The sequence below is a fragment of the Chrysoperla carnea genome, chromosome X (assembly GCF_905475395.1).
Source record: "Chrysoperla carnea chromosome X, inChrCarn1.1, whole genome shotgun sequence".
In the NCBI taxonomy this organism is placed as follows: domain Eukaryota; kingdom Metazoa; phylum Arthropoda; class Insecta; order Neuroptera; family Chrysopidae; genus Chrysoperla; species Chrysoperla carnea.
In genome coordinates this window covers 15,883,452-15,905,300 of record NC_058342.1, presented here as the reverse complement: position 1 = coordinate 15,905,300, position 21,849 = coordinate 15,883,452, and the positions used below count along the sequence as shown (strand labels likewise).

At 29.6% G+C, this 21,849-nt stretch overlaps 2 protein-coding genes across 2 annotated transcripts; both read left to right on the top strand.

The window, feature by feature from the left end:
• Nucleotides 1-330: 330 nt before the first annotated feature.
• Nucleotides 331-894, top strand: LOC123302974 (endothelial zinc finger protein induced by tumor necrosis factor alpha-like). The gene is made up of 2 exons (XM_044886068.1): nt 331-571; nt 698-894. The coding sequence occupies exons 1-2, from the start codon at nt 331-333 to the stop codon at nt 892-894; spliced, it is 438 nt and encodes a 145-aa protein (XP_044742003.1).
• A 3,727-nt stretch (nt 895-4,621) lies between these two features.
• On the top strand, nt 4,622-11,754 carry LOC123302369 (G protein alpha i subunit). Its single transcript, XM_044885279.1, has 4 exons — nt 4,622-4,932; nt 8,261-8,732; nt 9,545-9,828; nt 11,458-11,754. The coding sequence occupies exons 1-4, from the start codon at nt 4,812-4,814 to the stop codon at nt 11,646-11,648; spliced, it is 1,068 nt and encodes a 355-aa protein (XP_044741214.1). The 5' UTR covers nt 4,622-4,811; the 3' UTR covers nt 11,649-11,754.
• Nucleotides 11,755-21,849: the final 10,095 nt, after the last annotated feature.

Here is a 21,849-nt window from a genome sequence, read left to right as displayed (position 1 = left end):
ACCTTTACTATACTTAAAAATAATATTTGAGAATTTTTTATCTATTTGACATTATCATAAGCATGGCGAACAATGTTACCTGCATATATTGTGCTCTAATATGAACCGACCTTTTCTACGCCAATTGACGCTTCTAAATAAAAAAATGACATCGCAGTATAATATAGGTTAAAGTAAAAAGTTTAAACAACACTGATACACTGGGAAGTTTGAAAAATAGAATATATAAAGAAAATGGCAAAAAATTTATTTGATGGTGATTTTTTAATCAATAAAGAAAATATTAAACTTGAAGAACAACTTAATACAGAAGTGATAATTAAAAATGAAATGTTTGAAAATAGCGATGGAAAATGGATTAAAACGGAGGATGGACAAATTAAAGAAATTCTGGAAGATAGTTTTACAATGAAATGCGAGAGAATTAAAAATGAAGTTGTGGAAGACAGTGGTACAATGGAAATTCTGGAAGATAGTTTTACAATGAAATGCGATAGAATTAAAACTGAAGTTTTGGAAGACATTGATACAATGGAATGTGGATCAATTAAAAAAGAAGTTCTGGAAGACAGTGTTACAATGAAACCTGAACGAATTCATGAAAATTTGATTACAATCAATTACGAAAACATTAAACTTGAAAAACGATTTTCATGCTATGTTTGTAATAAATCATTTAGTGAACGAAGTTATTTAGTTGATCATCAACGGATTCATAGTGGAGGAAAAGCATTTTCATGTGATATTTGTAATAAATCATTTAATCAACGTGCTCATTTAGCTGATCATAAACGAACGCACACTGGAGAAAAACCATTTGCATGTGAAATTTGTAATAAAACATTCAGTCAACGTAGTTCTTTAACTCGGCATAAGCGTAAAGCATATACATAGTAAAGACAAACAATTTTTTATTGTACTAGCTTGGTACCCGTCCGCTTCGTTGAGCTTAAAAGTAAAGACCATCGCATCATAGTCTCCACCTTTCTTGCTCTCATTTATCCCCTTTCTATAACACTCGAAATAGGGTTAGAGTTTTTTCTACCAGGGTAAAATATATGTACAGATAAAATTAAAAAAAAAAAAAATGTTATATAGTCTTGAATCATTGAATCAGAACAGGTGACCCTTAGTTCTATCTCGTACCATTTTTACAGAAATATTTAATTTTTGGTTCAAAATGATGCTCAAAGATATCGTAATAAAATATCATAGACTAAATTAATTTTATTTTTTTAATATTTCTATAAATTATAGCTCATGTGTTAGTCTGATGTATGAGCTATTCAAATCTATTCAGTAGATTTTGTGTGAAAGCGTATTCCGTTAATAACAGGCAAAAGATCTTTAAAAATTAAATAAATTAATATGAAAATTTTTGTTGTCTTAAAGATGGATCTCTCATGTTTTATGAAATGTCAAATAATTAATTTGTTCAGAAACATATTAACTATTGTTTAAAGGTGATGTAAAAATGGAAATAAATAAAGAGAAAATAGGATTTAAACTAACAATATTTTATTTTTTTTTTTGTATTATGTATAAATGATTATTTTTTTTCCAATGATTGACTACTTCTTTTCAATAGGAAGTCTGCGCTTGCGCTTAAGACATGATGAAAAGCCTTACAAGTGACTTGAAATAATAGGAAGTGTAAAGTACACTTCTTCGATTGTTTTACACAGATAAAAGTATATGTATCAAATAATCAGTTTTCAATTTTTCTGATAACCTTGGTTGAACAAATGTCCATAAATCGCATCTCCTTTACCTTGATGAAATATCAAAAAAATTAATTTAATTTTTTTAAATTTGCTTTTTTTTTTTGTAACATATCTTTATAAAATATAGCTCATGTGTTATTCTAATGTATGAATATTATTATTAAGTTTCATTCAAATAAATTCTAAAATTTTATGCTTGAAAGCGTAACAAACGAACAACCTTACTTTCACATTTATAATATACTAGAGTGATACCCACCCGCTTCACTGGGTTTAAAAGTAAATATTAATAAAGATTACTCTGCTTATCCCCTTTCTATAACACTCGAAATAATGGTAAATGTTGTTTTACACAGATAAAATATATGTATGGTTTTCTATTTTTTTTTTTTAAGTGTAATAGTCGTAATTATTCATTGAGTATATCAGAAAAGATGGCCGTAAAATATTTTACATATATTGACTATTTTGACAGAAATCTGTAATTTATGGTACTGTCAAATGACTACTTTTACAGAAATCTGTAATTTATGGTAATGTCAAATTAAATTAATTTAAATTTTTTGTTTTTATTAATATATGTTTATAAATTATATATCATGTGTTATTCTGATATATCAGCTATATTGCTGTATAGTTTCATTAAAAACCATTCGCTAGTTTTAGCGTGAAAGCGTAACAAACAAACATGCTTACTTTCGCATTTATAATATACTAGAGTGAGACCCACCCGCTTTGCTGGGTTTAAAAGTAAAGATTGATAAAGATTGCTCTTGCTTATCCCCTTTCTATAACACTCAAAATAATGGTAAGGATTATTTTACACAGGTAAAATATATGTAAGCTTTTCTATTTTTTAAAATCTATAATGGTAATTATTTATTGAGTATATCAGAGAAGATGGCCTAGAAATATTTTATATTGACTATTTTTACAGAAATCTGTAATTTATGGCAATGTCAAATTTCAAATTAAATTAAATTTATTATTTTTTTTAAGTATATCTTTATAAATTATAGATTATGTGTTATTCTGATATATCAGCTATATTGCTGTACAGTTTCATTAAAAACCATTCGCTAGTTTAAGCGTGAAAGCGTAACAAACAAACAAACATGCTTACTTTCGCATTTATAATACATAGAGATAAAGATTAGCAGATAGCAGCAATTTCAACTTTTTGCTGGCAGTTTCCACTCTAAAATCAAAGACTATCATGTTATGGCATAGTATTTCATAGTATTGTGTATTTACCCTATTTACATAAATTGACTTCAACTAAAAAAGAAAAGTAATATATAGGTTGTCCTTACCAGGGATGTTTCCGAATTCCTTTACTCCCAGGACTCGAATGCTTCCAAATTCAATAAAATAATTTGATGTCTTAATAATAACTCTAAGATAGTCCGCATTCCAACCTAAGTTACTTATGGAAATAACATAAGAAAAATTTTCTTCGTTTTTCAGAATTTTATAACTCTGGGACAAATAGATCTATAATAGTGAGTAATACATATTTTTATACATTTGTTACAGTTAAAGTTGACTTCAGTAAGAGAGGTAAAGCCAATTGTTACTAGTCGTTTCAGTATAAGTTGATTTAAACCGAGAAGAGTTTAAATTTAATCAATATGTGCTAGTGAGAGTTGACAGTTGACGATAGCTAGGTAAAGTATACTCTTACTGTCTACCGGCTAATCAAATACAATTTAGGAAAGCAAAATCTTTATTAATAAAAATAAATAAAATACTATACATAATTCTAAACATAGAAAACTTAAAAGAAAACCCATAGGAATTACTACAATAATAAATACAAAAGATAAAAAAGCTAATAGAAATTTAAACTATCACTTGTTACAACAAGGCAAAGATTTGTGGCATTTCAAGTTGCGAAGCAAATCTCAAACTTTGTTAGTGTTCTGATACATCAATACAAATTTGAAGTACTAATTTTTAGCCTCATTTTTCAACCTTTTTGGAGTTTTTCCTAACGTTAAACTGTTTATATTTTGAAAAGGGTGAAATTTACGCACAAAATCCCAAGGGAGCTTTTTACGTGAAATGAACCGAACAAACTAGAGTAGCTTTACTTCACAAAATGGACATTTGACTGTTTCTAAAACCTCAATTTTTAGTTCTTCAAGATTGAAAACATTTCAGTTGCTTCAATTCAAATTATATGTTTTGAATCTTGAAGAATTAAAATTGAGGTTTTAGTGTAATTGAAATAATAGACAATAGGGTATTCCACTATTTTTGAAAAAGTACTTCAAAATGTTGATTTTGCTAATAAAAAGCCACCAAAAATTTATTTCGGAAAAATACACACGTTTTCTTGCCAAAAACTTAAATTAAATTTTAAACCTTTTTTAAACTGTTAAAAACGCGGGCATTCAATTTGATGACGTAATATGGGTATCACTAAACGAAATAACACAAATAAATTTGACAGATATATTCATAGACATCTGATTATAAGAAATATAAATACTTATTATCTATGTGTATATTATACCCAGCTGTCTACACTGAACTAACTGATGGTCTATGACTCATACCGGTATGACATCACAGCAGGGCTTACCGACGTTTTAGGTAACGTGATATACAGTTTAAAAATTACGATTTTTAATTTTCATATTTTAAAAGAAATATGTGCTTTTATGACTCGAAATAAGAATATTTAAGTATATTTTTACATACATTTTAACTTTTTCCAAATTTCATGATTTATTTTTGACTAATCATAATACTCTATTCTAGTTCTTTGATCATGTGAACAGGCTATAATACAATTATAGGTCTGTGGTTTAAGGTAATTTATCTGTGAAAAAATCGATGTAAAAAATCAATGATTAATATAATAAAGTTGGTACAACTGTATAAAAACTTTTATGTTGTGTTCAGTTTTATAAATGGCTTGCCGTTATGTGTTTATAATTGGGTTGGGTTTCTAATACAAAAAATCGAATAAATATCATAAATATAAACTTCTAAAACCATTTCAATTGAAATAAGTTTTTTAACGAATTAAATGATTTACATTTTGTGTTTAATTTAAGTGTGTGTGCGTGAATTACAATTATGGGGTGTGCAGTTAGTACATCGGGTGACAAAGAAGCTACCGAAAGATCGAAAAAAATTGATCGAGATCTAAGGGCCGATGGAGAACGAGCCGCAAGTGAAGTTAAATTATTATTATTAGGTAAACAAAACAAAACAAATTACAAATTTTATCCATCAATTAAAAACATGAATTCAAAACTTTTTTTTATAAACCTTAAAAAGTATACCAAACTTTTTTTTTGGAAAATTTTTTCCTATTATAACCGGCTTTTTATTTTCAAATTATTTACATAAGAAATTTTATTTTGGCTAAACATTTAATTATTTCGAATTATATTACTGTAATATCGAAAATGTAAAATCATCTTAGTATAACCGGCTTTACCTTGATCTGCTTTCATTAATTTTTACTATTTTTTGATACTATAATTCAGTACCTAATATTTAAAACTATAAATAATGAAGAATAAAAATTATTGCTGTTAATAAGGATATTTTTCGATTATAAATTTACAAAATTAATAAATTTATGAAATAAATTTTTCGAAAAATTTTGTTGTAATTAGGTAAAATTTATTGTTAAAATAATCGATCGAAATTCATTATCTCTCGATTTTATAAAAACAGTCTAATATATACTGAAATTTCAAGAGTTAATATCGTTAATTTGAACTGGTTTATAAACTTCAGTGTGGGTACTTACTTTTAACGAAAAGTATATAATATACGGACACTATCGTGTGTTTAGCGTTAAATCTCACGTTAAGGTAATTTTGAGTAGATCATTTGCGTGAACAGAATATATTAAGTTTTTTGTGGAGAAATTAATAATTTATACCTGTGATTACGTTCATTTTCTGATCCTCAGGAAATTTGAAGTTTGAGAAAAGCTCAAAAAATTTAAATAATATTTTGTTCAAGCTAATCATCTACGGCAAAATATGTTAACGTGAGACTCACGCTAAACACACGATAGTGTCCGTATAAAAAAGATTTAATCAACACTTTAGAATAAGTATAACTCTGAATGTTTCCCGAATTCCGAGAATCTTTCTGCTGTTAGCTTTCTACCGCTTTCTATTCCCTATCCTCTTTGTGCCCTTTTCATATTATTTGATTATTGAGAATTTCAGGGCTTGCTTTTAATTTTTATTAAAATTTTCCTTTCCTTGTCAAGACTGTCATACATTTGAATAACTTTACAAATGTCAATATAAACGGATTGGCATTTTTTTGCATACTTACACAATTAATTTTATGTTTGCCTTTGTTTTTTCCCGATGGAATATAAATCTTCCTGAATTCCGTAAATAAAGAAAGGATCCTGCACGATTAGATAGGAATATGGCTTTCAATGTAATGTCCTCAAAATGTTCTTGGGATATTATATACAAAGCTACACATATTATATTATAGTTATAGTATATGACTACCGTCTTAATGTAACAATCGTACAACACATCAACTAAAAAGACAACACAACATAAAACACACAAAACTACTCGTTAAAAAATTTTATGCCGTGATAGGTTTTGATCAGAACGATTCGAAGAACATTTTGGGGCCGGTTTGAACATGTTTCACAGAAAGTCATTTTCCTACCTAACCGTACGGGGTCCTTTTTATTATAATTTGTTTCATATTCAGGTAAATTCGACAGTTCTGAGCAGCTTTAGTTTAAATTATTTCAAGGATATTTATATCTCACAGTAATATGATACTGTGACATAATTAGATTAATTTCACGTTATCTCACGAATTCACGGAACTTTGAGGTGCAATCCTAATTGATTATAGAAAATAATCTTCAGGGTGAAAAAAGAGTCTCTTAGTTAAATTATGATTTGGTATTCGGAAGCCCTAGGGAAAACATTTGGTGGAAGCTTGCTTAAACTTTTTAGGTATTGGTAAACTTAAGCTGAACAACATTCTATGTATAACTAACTCGGCGCGATTTTTTGTTCGTAAAAGTGTTGATATCTAGTCGCGGACACAAAACACTAAAAATAGTCAAAGTTCGAAAAATTTTAACAGCAAGACGGGTTTGAATGCGGTTTTCTGTATTCGTGTCGTAAGAGCTTCAGGAATGTATGACAAACTTGGCGCGAATTCTTGTTCGCAAAAGTGTTAATGTCTAGCCGCGGAAACCAAACACTTAAAACAAAAATTTGAAAAATATGATAAGTAAGATGGATTTGAATGCGGTTTTCCGCAAATACTAAATTAACCGTAAATACTAAATTCACAATTCGGTTAATAGTGATGAAAATGATTCCAAACTTGTTACTCAGCAGTTTTTATGCTCACTGAACACGAATATCGCACCGGAATTTGTCTCCGGGATACCGGTTGCCCAGGGTGAACAGAATCCCTATCGTCTTCTGCATTTTTCTGGAAATTCGTTATATAATCGGCCCAAACTCGTTTTTCCGGTTTTTTTTAGAGTCGATGAACACGAATAGCACGACAAAATCGGTCTCCGACGTACCTGGTATGGAATGGTATCCACGTTGTCCTCGTGAATTAATGTTATTATTACGTGCAAAATATAATAAACAAATAAAAACAAACAATTGACTTAGTTAATTGTTGAGATACCATATATAGACAGTGTTGATTACTCTATCACATTACACATACATAACTGGTATTCTCGTATAATACATACTATACAATTTGCAGTGACTTTAACTAAAAAAAGTTTCAAACAAAAGTTGAATATTTTTTACATTTAAACTTTTGTTCTATCTCTAACGGTTTACAAGATGAACTTGATCTTACTTTTTAGGTCCTGAGTACACTGTAAAACTTTCAGCTTGATATCTTTTTTCGTTATTGAGTTATCGTGTTGACAGACGTACGGACGTAGAGCATCAATATTTTTAAGCGTTACAAACTTGGGACTAAACTTAATATACTATGTATATTTCATAAATACATGGTATAAAAATCATGTATGTAGCCGCGTAATATCTTTAAAATATTAATTTTAGAAAGAAAAGTTTAAAGTAAAAGTTTTAGAAAATTTATAGATTTAAAAGTAAAGTTATAAGCATTTTATTGTTTAAACAAATATTAGAAGAGATATCGGTCAAATAATCAAGTAAATCGTCATAGTCGTAAAAATCATACAAAAACAAAAATATTTTACAAAAAAGACATTGAACTTAATCATCTACAATAAAGACTATTACCATTTTTGGTCTAAAGTGCATGGTTAATGAGATATAGCCCAAAACGGTTTTCCTTAAAATGGAGGCACTTCCCCGCCTATTTTTGTAAGGATTTTATGCATTTACATTCATTACGAGATACTGAACCTATTTAAATAAAAAATAACTCCTGTAATTTAATACAGAAAAAAATTCTTTATAGTCTGAAGTAATGTAATAGTAAAACATTGTATGAGGGAAAAATATGACTTAAGTGATAAAACTCTTCTGTTCACGAGTTTTTATATTTTACAGGTGCCGGCGAATCTGGTAAAAGTACAATCGTAAAACAAATGAAAATAATCCATGAAGCTGGTTATTCCGATGAAGAATGTGTACAATATCGTCCGGTTGTCTACAGCAACACAATACAAAGTTTAATGGCAATTATACGTGCAATGGGACAGTTACGTATCGATTTTGCAGATCCAAGTAAAGCAGATATTGCACGACAATTTTTTACATTTGCATCGGCAGCCGAAGAGGGTGTATTAACGCCAGAATTAGTTATGTTAATGAAATGGCTGTGGCAGGATGCTGGCGTACAACTATGTTTTTCACGATCACGTGAATATCAATTAAATGATTCTGCGGCTTATTATTTGAATGCTTTGGATCGTATCTCACAACCAAATTATGTACCATCACAACAGGATGTGCTTCGTACACGTGTCAAAACTACTGGCATTGTTGAGACACATTTCTCATTTAAGGGTCTCAATTTCAAGTAAGTTTTGGTTAAATGTTATCCCGATAATTCGGTTTTTAAGATGTTAGGAGTAATTCCTGAGCCGGGAGCAGCAAATCCTTAAAATATTATATACAGTAATCTCGATAATCAGGACTCACTAAGATCAGGGCTATTCCGAAAACTGGGATTGTATGGAAAAATTCATTATATTGTATAAATTAAATAAAACACTGAAAAAACACCATTGGAATCTATGTGTTTAAGCGAAACTGTACATATAATACATATATGAATAAATTTAGCTACTGACGATGATTGCGTTGCAATCGAAATATCGATATTTTGCGACATGTAAGTCTGTTGTATGTTTTTTAATTGTATTTTTTAAATAGATTTCTTAAAATACATACAATTTTATTTCGAGTATCGTGGCATTTATTTCAATAACTACTGTCTCAACTCGAAGTCAATAAAAATTCATCCTTCTATTCGAAGTCAACTTTTTGCCATACTTTTTCGGTTACCAAATTGCGCTTACACTCTCTCTTGGTTAGAAGATTTCAGGCTCAAAATCCCTTTTAACAGGATTTTTGGAGCTCAGGGATTAAGATCGGCTATCCGAAAGAATAATTACGTCACAATTCCTACCTTGCGGTGAAGGGAAAAATCTGCTGGATATTTAAATGGTAAACTCGAGAGGAAAATTTTCGAATAGGGAATAAATTTGTGCTTCCTGGTTATGAGGTTTTGGATAGTTTATATTAATGTTGCTTTCGGGTCGCGGGATATCAGATGGAGATTCGTAATCAAATTTGTATCCAATTTTAAAAGAATGTTATTGTTTATAGAATGTTTGATGTGGGTGGACAACGATCTGAACGAAAAAAATGGATACACTGTTTTGAAGGTGTCACAGCGATTATATTTTGTGTTGCATTGTCCGGTTATGATTTAGTGCTGGCCGAAGATGAAGAAATGAATCGTATGATTGAATCAATGAAATTATTTGATTCAATATGTAATTCAAAATGGTTTGTGGAAACATCAATAATATTGTTCTTGAATAAAAAAGATTTATTCCGGGAGAAAATCACACGAAGTCCGCTCTCTATTTGTTTCCCAGAATATACAGGTAAATTGTTTGTGTATTTATTAAGTAATGTACAGGATGATTTTTAAAAAACTATCCTTGTATTTCGAGCACGAAACGAAAACACGTGTATTAGCGCCATTCATAGGAGGAATAAAATAAATAATACGTTATTTATGGTCCTCTTTAAGGGGCTATTCTGGTCTAGGCTTCTAAATTGCAGGCAAATTGTTATCAAACTAAGATAATAAAAAAATGAAAAACATTTTTGTAACGTTTTTTTTTTTTTAAATTTAAAAAAAAATTGTAAAAAAAAACGGCACCCTGGTTGACTCGAGCCCATGTAGTGATTCGAAACGAATAAATTTTAAAAATTATTTATTAGTAAAGAAGTCGTTATCGTCTAAACCTCAACCAAAAAATAAAATAATAAAAAATTCTCAAAATAGTGCCGAAATGAAAAAAAAATTTGACCCATTTTTGTAATCTTTTTGAATTTTTTAAAATACGCAAAATTAGATATTTATAAAGAAGATTCTTACCAAATGCCAAAAAAATCGGTCGAGTAGAACTTGAGATATCATGTCCACCACCTCGAATAATGTAATTGCAAGAAAAATGCGTTTTAAGTTTGAGAGACAATTCCGGCTGATTAATTCGGATAACAATATTCATTCGCGATCCCAAATCCATACATTGGGCTTTTTTTTTACTTCATATGCAATGTCATGCAAAATTATTTCTGCTAACCGAGCTTTTTTGCCTTCTTTTGAAGCAGCAGAAGCTCGTAGTACAGAATGATAAAAACGAACTTCGTCGCCAGAAACTCTGCGTTATCTCCCAAAATAATTCGAATTTTGATAAATCCGTTTAAGAGAATATTCCTAAAGGTCTAACTTTTAATAATATGAACACTTCTTTTCGATAGAAAAACTATGATAGAAGTGTTTAAAAATCAATAAAATTTCATAGAAATAAGTGAAAACAAACAATTGATTGAGTTAATTGTTGAAATACCATGTATAGACTGTGTTGATTACTCTGTCACATTACACATACATACATGTCACAATAACTGATATTCTCATATAATACATACTATACAATTTGCGCATAACTTGTGCTCTCACGGGTAAACAGTGATGTTTACGAAAAAATGTTTCAAACAAAAGTTGTTTATTTTTTTTATAAGAGAGAACTTTTATATTTAAACTATCTCTAACGGTTTACAAGATGAGTCCTACGGCCCCAAGACCCAATTGACCTATGTTGCTAATTTACGAATTCGACCTCGCCGGAATTGCCTCATTTTTTGTTGTTGTAAACATCACTGTTTTCTCACGAGAGCACACATTAGTTGCAAATTTTATAGTATGTATAGACATGTGTAGATAAATGTGCAATGTGATAGAGTAATCAACACTATCTATGCGTGGTATTTCAACAATTAACTCAATCAATTGTTTGTTTTCACTTATTTTTACAACCTAATAAACGACGGTGGGAAATTGCAGAGATACTTTGATTTTTCTTGATTACCATGATATTATATTTAATTTTTTTGTGCTAAAGGAGCTATAATCGAAATTGCGTGAACAAAATAATTTATTATGTTTATTTCGTAATTTTGGATAAAATTTTACTGTATATAATTTCTATAATATTTTTCAGGTCCAAACACTTATGAAGAAGCATCAGCATATATAGGAATGAAATTTGAAAATTTAAATAAACGAAGGGATCAAAAGAAAATTTATACACATTTCACTTGCGCCACAGATACTGATAATATTCAAGTGGTATTCGATATTGTATCTGACGTAATTATACAAAATAACTTAAAAGATATTGGACTCTGTTAAAAACACCATAAATTTACAAAAAAATTATTTCAAAAAAAGCTTTCCATTTTGACAGTTAACAAAATCATTTGAAATCTCGAATATTGCGAACAAAAAAAAAAAGAATATTTATTAATTTATTATTTCTAGGAAAAAAAGAAAAAACGCAAAAATCTTCTATTTTTTTTTAATTGATCTCTAATAAAATTTTTTGATTAAACATTCCAAATATGGATTAAATTTTGTCGAAAAACAAATAAAATTTTTATACTTAGAAAATAAAATTTTCTATAAAGAATTACAATTCGATATTATTTAGTAAAGTTGGTACCCGAAAATATTTCTATACTTTTATTTGAACCTACATAGACAATTTTTATAGCTCGTGGAACAGTTGATGGTTCGAAGTTAGTTTAAGCTAAATACGGGGGAAAAATGTCGATTTTAATTCAAAAAGCCATGAATAGTGGATTTCGGAACCCTATATGATGAATCAGTTCGATTTCTGGAGCTCTCGTTTCACGAGCGTCAATTTAAACGCTCGTTTTACGAACGTTTGTAAAGCTAGAAATATAATCTTCCTATAAATTTAACCTCATGATAACTTTTGTCCCATAAATAGGACAAAATATTTTACAACCATTGAACCCAATTCATACATAGTGTCCCAAAAAAATGAATACACACTTTGCGTGATTATAAAAACAGAGTATATTTTGATGGATTATAGATTAAAAATACAAATTAAAGAAGACAGATGTGGAATTTGATTAGTTAGTGCAAAAATTAAAATTGATGCCCACTTTGATCCAAACATTGCTGATAATAACGTGGTCTTAACAAATAAATTTTATCTTTGATGAATTCCCACAAAAAAAATAAAGTGGCGTGAAGTCTGGAGAGGGCGGAGGCGACCAATCCATCTGTAATTTTCATTATAACAAGCTCTCACATTACGATGATAGTGGAAAGATGCTCCATCTTGCTGGAAATAATACTCCTCTTAATGCAACAAATTCAAGTAAACAGCAAATTTTTATGCAAAAATTCAAGTAAACAGTACCAGTCACAGTGTTAACATAAAAGAAAGTTCCAATTAAATCTTGCGCTGACAATCCACACCACACCGTAATTCCTGGTAAATTTAAATGATATTATGTGTAACATGAGACTTCTCTAGTGCCCAGTAGCTGAAATTGTGACGATTGATCGACCCGATTGTGACCCATCAGTAGATCTATCTGAAACTCCCTTGTAACCCGTCACAACGTTCTCACACTTATTGTAGCACTTTAAAATAAATTTACTTATTTCAAAGTTTAGTTTAATATCAGCCATTATTGTAAATGGGTTATAAATAGAAAAAAAGAACAAATTAGATAAAATGAGCTACTAAAGAGTGTATACATTTTTTTGGGACACCCCGTAGACTGAAAAAAATTGTCTTTTTCTTGAATTTTGAGTAGAATATTATAACTACCCGATAATTTGAAAGTTTAAAAAGAAGTCAACTTATAAGTTTTTCAAAATTTCCCATATTTTGGAAAATTGAATGTCCCATATTTTGGACATAAGTTATTGTCGAATGTAAAAATGAACTAAGTGATTGGTTATCATGAGGTTAACACAACATTTTACTATGGCTACATGATGCATCAAACATTTGATAGTCGCTCACACAAGTAAACGTGCGGCTAAATATAAATGCGTGTTGGAGAAAACGTTCGTTACAATTTACAGCCGCGCTACCTCAGTCTGTTGCCCCATCTACAAAGATCGGGCGTTAAAATTTATGCCCGATTTACAATAATTAATGTTCAACGTGAGTATCCAATCCATTGTTGTATGCAAAATAACCATTTCTCTCATAATCGAGGAAATAAGGTATTTGGTCTAGGAAACGACTCCGCGCTAGTATATTTTTATGGAATCCGATGGAACATGTTTGTCTGAATGTATTCAACAAAATCATATTCATGCGAACTAGGGTTTTTTTCGATTTTGAGACTGTTTTTTTCGGTTTTATTTACTCGATTATCACAACCAGTGCTCTGAATGATTGATTAAACAGGCACAGCAGTATCTTCTTTCATTTACAATGATAAACACAATAAGAGACCGAGATCGAGACTTGTGAAACGAGAGATAGTACTAGTTATAGGGAGTTAGATAAGTAACGAGATCTCAAAAACGAATCTCTTTATTTTCTCGCTTGTTCTTGTTCGCCCTTTATGAAACATGTAGCTAGTGTGGTTTATTTCCTAACCCCTCTCCCACTAAACCACAAAGTTTATCAACGCTCTCTATTAATTTTTTTAAGAAAAAAAATGCTTTACGCTTTACGAGAGTTTAAGCTTTTATCATCGTTTTTCACTACCTGTAAAGCGGATAGGGCACAGCAAAAACAAGGAATAGATGCTCCAAAGTTCTTAATTCATTTCGAAATCTACAGTTAAAGCAAAGTTGAACTTTTTGCTTACGACGTCTAGGCCATATTTCACCAGAGTAATCGCCAACTAATTATTCCCAGGAGAGTTGAGTTAAAGAGGAGTTTGGGTTTATTTACTACTGAAACGAGTTCCAAAGACTATAAATTTAATCTTATTTTGAATTTTTTAAAAGAACTTTTTAAGCATTCTTATTGGAAAGCAAAAACCATTTTTTAGTAATTTAAATATCAAAAATTAATGAATTTTATTTTAATGAGTTCGTTTATTAAACTCATAGGCGTCGCTAAAATGCAATTATTGCACTGAGACATTGGAAACGACTTTTATTCAATTTTCTCAAGTTTTTTTTTGAATTTTTTTTTTTTTTTTTTACAAAAAGTCAAGATTTATAGGATGGCACAACCCCGTTGTGCTCCCTTTGTCTTAACGGCGCCGATGATTAAACCAATAAACAAATATACATGAACACAAATTTTTTTAAACTATAGTTTCCTTTTTTTTATAATATCAAAAAATATATGAATTAATCAAGAAAAGAAAAATACAATTGATTTTTTTTTATACATTTTTTTAGATAATATTTTGTTATTTATACATAAAGAAATTTTGAATTATGTAATTTATAATTAATTCTTTTCTATACGAAAAGATGGCAGTAATCAAATAATTTATTTTTTATGTAGAAAATTTTTCGAATATGTATACAGAGTCGATCTTTTTGATCTATTATGGCTAATAGCTGATTTTGTAGCTAACCAATCAAAAAATAAGTCAAACAAAAATTACAGAATTTGATGGGGACATCATGAAATCAGATTGAACCTAGTTTTCCGAATTATTTCAATAGTCAACTTAGTTTATAATAGGAAAGAGATAATAATTATAGTAATAATAAAACAAAAGAGGGGTACCGCAAATGGGTCCCTAGCACCTAGACCAAGAGGCCTCTGTGCTCTCCTTGAGAACGACCTGTCACTCGAAGACGAGGCGTTTTCGGATAGGAGGCGCTATTGAAATCAGATGAAGCTAAAGGATTCTGTCGAGGCCAGGCATCGAATATAAAGCCCCCATAGCTTCTCCGTCGGGATCTCTCACAGGATAGATGGAATCAAGATTTCGGACCCGAACATTCTGAATCTAACGCCCTACATATTTCTGCAGGTGCAAATAACAATGTATGGAGGTTTCGTCATCTTCCATACAGACTCTACAAGTGGGATAGTTAGAGATCCCCATATTGTGAAGGTGAAAGTTCATCGACAGTGTCCTGTCAAGAGTCCCACCACCCTTCTCAACTGAAAAGGAAAGAGATAGAATAATACTTTAAATTAGAAAAAATGTTAGGTCTTTTAGACGGATCAACTTTCTAATTTAAAGTGTTACATCTCTTACCTTTTAGGATCTAAATTGAATATAAAAGCAACCCCAGAGAAGAACTAACCCCTTTCTGATGTTAGAACATGATGTCCCCCATCAAACTCTGCAACTTTTGTTTAAATTATTTTTTGATTGGTCAGCTACAAAACGAGTTATTAGCTATAATAAATCAAAATTATCCATCCTGTATAGGGGTTGTTCTACAAATTAAGGAAGAAAATGAGTCGTGATTTCGACTCGAAATTTTTTGTACATTCTAGTGTTGAAATTCAAGAAAATATCGTCTTTTAGCTTGTATTAAGTGGAACAGTCAAAATATTTTTTAGACTTAAAATAAATCAAGCAAACTTAATGTCTGTCTGAATGGACTTCAAAGTTGGGTCCAGGAAGAAATAAAGAATTCTATGTGTTAATCCAGATTATAAATTACTTGTGTCCCAAATTTCATTTGAATCCGCTCAGCCGTTTCAGGATAATTAACTACACACAAAAATAAAATCTTGAATGATTGAGAAGTCGACGCGACTCACTGTGCCGGGCTGATTAAACAATACGTCTGGTGAATTAAGATGGTATTCTTTGTCTCTTTCGTGGGAACAATTGACTCAGCTGAACGACAACGCCGATTGGCGTATATTGAATATTCCCTTTCGAAGAATAAATTCTGGGAAGGGTGTTAAAAAGTAGTATAAATAAATTCGTTTGTAACACATTTTTGGCGAAAATTCCTTAAGTTGTAGAACTACCCATATTCGCAAGATATCATTTGCAATTCTGGAAACTTCACAGAAAAACGGGTTGGAAATTCGTTGATGTTAATTTTATAGACCAAGAGCTCTTCCATCTCTACGGCTGATGTGATTGGAGCTAAATTTTTTTTTAAATATGAAATTCATGTGGGAGTAGAGAGAGTCCAATCGCTTTTTTCTATTACAAAAATTTTGTCAAGATGTAAAAGGCCGCAAATAGCATAATATTATAGAAAATGAAACCTCAGACCTGAAAGTGTAATTTTTGAACTTGCCAGTTATTAATTTTTCACAATTTCCGGAATTTACGATTTTTCTATATGTTCCACTCATTTGGCAAGGCCGCAAATTACTCTCTTATGTCTGAGTTTTTCAATTTTTAGAAGATTATGCTTTTTGCAGGCTTGTTTATTTTTACAAAAATTTTTTAATAAATAAATAGCGATTCCCAGCCCTTCAACAATTTTGAATTAAAAAAAAAAAAACAAAAAAACATCTAAAGACACTGAAGCATCACATCAGCCGTGAGGGTGGAAGAGTAGTTGCGGTTTTGATAATTTTTTTACTACAAAAATGCTCACGTGCTTTGGAGGGAGCTATTACTTGGAAGTGTTGATGTTAGAAGAAAGTTAGGCTGATTAGGTTTAATATGCCATAAATTGTTAAATTGTATAAGAATTCGTCCTAATGATTTTCGACCAATTCTATTTGTTGAAATTGTGTGAAAATTGTTCAATTTTCCACACTTATCTCCATTTTTCTTCATATTGTATTCCTTACAGTTCTAAGTGTCTGGTTAGTTACTAAAAAACCGCGTTAACCGAGTTAAGTAAGCATTTGGTTGTTAGAATTATCTCTTATTGGGTTATTTAATAATATTTTTAGTATAAAACGCCTTGAATTTAACGCAAATATCAAATTCTGTTTAACTGTATTTTTGTTATTAAATTTTCTATAGAGTTTCCAGACTCCTAAATTCAATCTTGCTTCTAATAAGAGTTAAAGACTTTACTGATTAAAAATAATTTTCCTTATTGTTTTTATGTTCGGAATCTTGTAAATTTCTATACAATGATGCTCGTTGTCAAAATTTAAGGGGAAAGGAGGTACATTTAACTTAAATATGGTACTATGATAACTTATATTATAAGCCCGTTGAGATTAAACTTTGTAATATGTGTTTTTTCAAGTTATCCACTGTTGGTGCTAAAATTACCACCTTTCCAATTTCCCTTAGTTGATGAGTCAATATATTCGATATTCAAATTAGTAGTTTTTTTTCCTATAATGAAATTAACAATAAAAATTATAAAAATATTTTAAAAACTTTGTTGACTAAAATTAACTGTCAAATTCAATGGTCAGTTGTTGTTTAAATTCATAAACCTCAAAATTTCCCATTTTTACAAAAGGCAACATAATTTTAATTTATATATTATTTTGATTTTAGTTACAAAATTTAGATTGGCTTGAAAATTTTTTTTTAAATCCTTTTAAATATTCATTGGTGGGAAAAAAAATTTATAAAGAAAAGCGGTTTTCCAGATAAGAATGGTTGAAGTTAAAATTGAATTTCAAACATTGCGATTATACTCTTACTCTATCGATTTGAAATTTGGGTATGTTATTGGATTTTAATGCTAAGAAAAACTCTATCTAGCGATAGAAAAAAGAACTATTATCAGAACGCTAAATATAGCACATCATAAAACGTATAATAAAACATCTCCTCTCTCTTTAATCATTGAAATAATCAGCTGATTGTAACGAGAATGTTTTGATACTGTTTGAACATTTTGATACTCGTGGCGCTGACATCTTAGCGTTAAAATCCAATAGATATTCATATTCTACCTGCTCTGGGTACTTTTATTTTTCGAAAATTCTGTTTTTCCCAATTTTCATTCACACCCAAGTACTTTTTCTTATTCCACTGTACCTGGGTGTGAACAATGAAAATTGGGAAAATTAACAGCATTTTCGAAAAATAAGTAGTACTCAGGGCAGATAGAATATGAATACCTATAACAAATCCAAATTTCAAATCGATAGAGTTAAGGATATAATCGTAGTGCTTGAAATTCAATTGTAATTTTAACCATTCTTATCTAGAAAATCACTTTTCTTTTTTTCCATCAATGAATATTTAAGAGGATTCACGCCAATCAAAAATTTTTTGAGACTTGGAAGTTCAAGTTTGCCGATTTTTGGGATGAACCTTCGATTACCAGAGTTATTGAACAAGGACACTTATAAGATCCCATATATTTTGCGTAATTAATTATATCTCGTGAATAAGTATGAAAAAATGTAGGGCCAAGTTTTAAGTGATTTGGGTAAAAAATTATTTTAAAGGAAATTACTATTTTGAAAAAAAGTTTGATCGAATATTTAGAGCCTGTTTGGACATGGCACAACAATGTAAATTAAGGCTTACTAAGCTGTGTTTTTAACTCTTATTAGAGATACTCAATAACTAATTTTTTTTTTTTACTAATTTAAAAAATAACTGAAAAATATTTAAAAATTATTTTATGACAAATTTAAGAATCCAAATTAGTGTTGAATTTTACAAATCTGATTCACGAACTAATTCATTTAATTAAATTTATTAAAATAATGAATTTCTTAAAAAATGTGTAAAGTAATAAAAAGGAATCGAATTAATTAAAAGAATTATTTAGTGATTCAGAATTTTTCAATTTCAACACTGAATCATATAATAGGGGATAATGCTTTGGATTTGAACTCTAATATTCCCTAGTATCCAATTAATAAGGCTGAAATATGTAATTCGCATTTATTAAATTATGTATGTACTTTGATTATAAATTATGTAAAAAAATTATTTATGTGTTTTAATTTGTCCCACAAGAGGAGATAATTCATTTCATTCCTTACATGCCAAAGGTGGTTAATTATCTTTGAATATACACCACTGGATTTTCGTGATTCTTCAAGATAATTCGAGTAATGAAACAGATATTATTGATATTGATTTGTTAAACGAAATCATACGTATTTCACTATTTTTGAAAAAGTACTTCAAAATATTGATTTTGCTAATAAAAGCTACCAAAAATTTATTTCGGAAAAATACACACGCTTTCTTGCCAAAAACTTAAATTAAATTTTAAACCTTTTTTAAACTATCAAAAACGCGGGCATCGAATTTGATGACGTAATATGGGTATCAATATACGAAATAACACAAATAAATTTGACAGATATATTCATAGACATCTGATTATAAGAAATATAAATACTTATTATCTATGTATATATTATATCCATCTGTCTACGCTGAACTAACTGATGGTCTATGACTCATACCGCCATGACATCACAGCAGGGCTTACCCGCGTTTTAGGTCACGAGATATACAGTTTAAAAATTACGATTTTTAATTTTCATATTTTAAAAGAAATATGTGCTTTTATGACTCGAAATCAGAATATTTAAGTATATTTTTACATGAATTTTAACTTTTTTTAAATTTCATTATTTATTTTTGACTAACGATAACACCCTATTATTTTAGATTATCTTTTCATGAATGATTTAATTTCAACATTTCCAAGCACCACTATTACCTACAATAAAAAATTGGATAGATTTAGAAGATAAATTTAGAGAAGTCCTTTGATTATGATGTAGATATCAGTTTCTGCGATTAACTAAATGTATCAATATTTGTGTAATTCTACGCTGTGACCACCTTCTTTGTGACAAAAAGGTAAAACAACCATAAAACAGCCTTTTTAACTATTGAAAATTTTACGACAATTGATACATTTAGTTAATCGAAGAAACTGATATCTACATCATAATCAAGGTAACACTCATCTGAAATATCGCATTCGATTTTGTCACCCTGGTGGAAAAAATATTTGAAAAAAGAATAAGTCTTAATAAGTCTTAGGAAACTCTGAAAAAGTCTTAGAAACTTTAAAAAAGTATTAAGAACTCTGAATTAGACTATTACGAAAACGTTGAGAAATTCAAAGTTCCTAAGACTTTCAGAATTTCTTATTCTTTCTTCAAATATTTTTTCCACCAGGGCATCCTTCTCATGACATCAGTAACGCATGCAGATGCTGGGGAACGGTTGGATACAGTCGTACTCTTCGTAATTTAAATTAATTCACATTGGTTCCGTTGCAATTTTCCATAAAGTGGTAGCATATAATGTGCGCAAGACCTTCTGGTGATTTAATAAAGCACGGTGGGATTGTACCTGAGTCAAAGTTTGTTACTTTAAACATCTTCGTTGGCCTAGTTAGAAATAAAACAATTTTGGATCAATATTTTTCGTCGTATACAAGTTTTTTGTCATCGAAATTTTTTTCGAAAAATTTTCAATAGTTGAAAAGGCTTTGTTTTACTTTTTAGTATACAAAGAAGCTGTATAGTTGGAGTCAGTGCACGCTAGGCAAGCTACGATTAACATAAAAGAGTATCTAAGGAATATCTAATTTTATAAGTAACAAGTGAAAACAAACAATTGACTGAGTTAATTGTTGAAATACCATGCATAGTCAGTGTTGATTTCTTTATCACATAACACATACAAACACGTGACACATGCATAACTGATAATCAAGTATAGTACATATTATAAAATTTCCGCCTAGGTACTTGGCGCCCTCACGGGTAAACAGTGATGTTTACGAAAAAATGTTTCAAACAAAAGTTGTTTAATTTTTGATAAGGAACATTTTTTTACATTTAAACTTTTGTTCTATCTCTAACGGTTTACAAGATGGGTCTTACGGACCCAAGACCCAATTGACCTATGATGCTCATTTACGAATTTGACCTCACTTTTTACGTCCTGAGTACGCTGTAAAAATTTCAGCTCGATATCTTTTTTCGTTTTTGAGTTATCGTGTCCACAGACGGACGGACGGACAACCGGAAATGGACTAATTAGGTGATTTTATGAACACCTATGACAAAATTTTTTTCCTAGCATCATTATTTTTAAGCGTTACAAACTTGGGACTAAACTTATATACATGGTATAAAAACGATCATATCGCTAAATTGATTCATTCTATATGGAAGGTGGTTGCCTAAATTTTCCAATCGATTTTGGTTGGCAACCTATTTTTGGAATGTTTCTTTTTGCCCGTTTCTGATTTGTTTGCAAGCGAAGAGGCTAAATAAAGAAAAAACGTAACAACATAATGTGTAACAAATATATATTATATCTATGGAAACAACATAAAGTGTAACAAAAAAACGAAACCTATGTAATAATAATTAGTTAATTGATTCTGATCTTTGGTAACTTCTTATTATTCTGTTATTAATAAGAAAATGTCTACTTTCAGAACTTGATAAACGAAAACTTGATACATAATTAAATAATATATAATTTTTATGTAAGTTAAGTTTGCTTAAGTTAAGTAAGTAATTTATGTAAGTTAAGTTTGCTTAAAATTATTTTTAATTCTATATTAAACTAGGCTAGACCTTAGTTACAAATAAATTTTTTATAAAAAATATTGATCGGATACCGACTTACATTTTTATATGATATGTAAGTTATAATTTGAGTCAATTTTTTCTCAAATTGGGTCAGATCTGTAATTTTCAATTGATCATATAAAATTTCATACGTGAAAACAGTAACCTGATTTA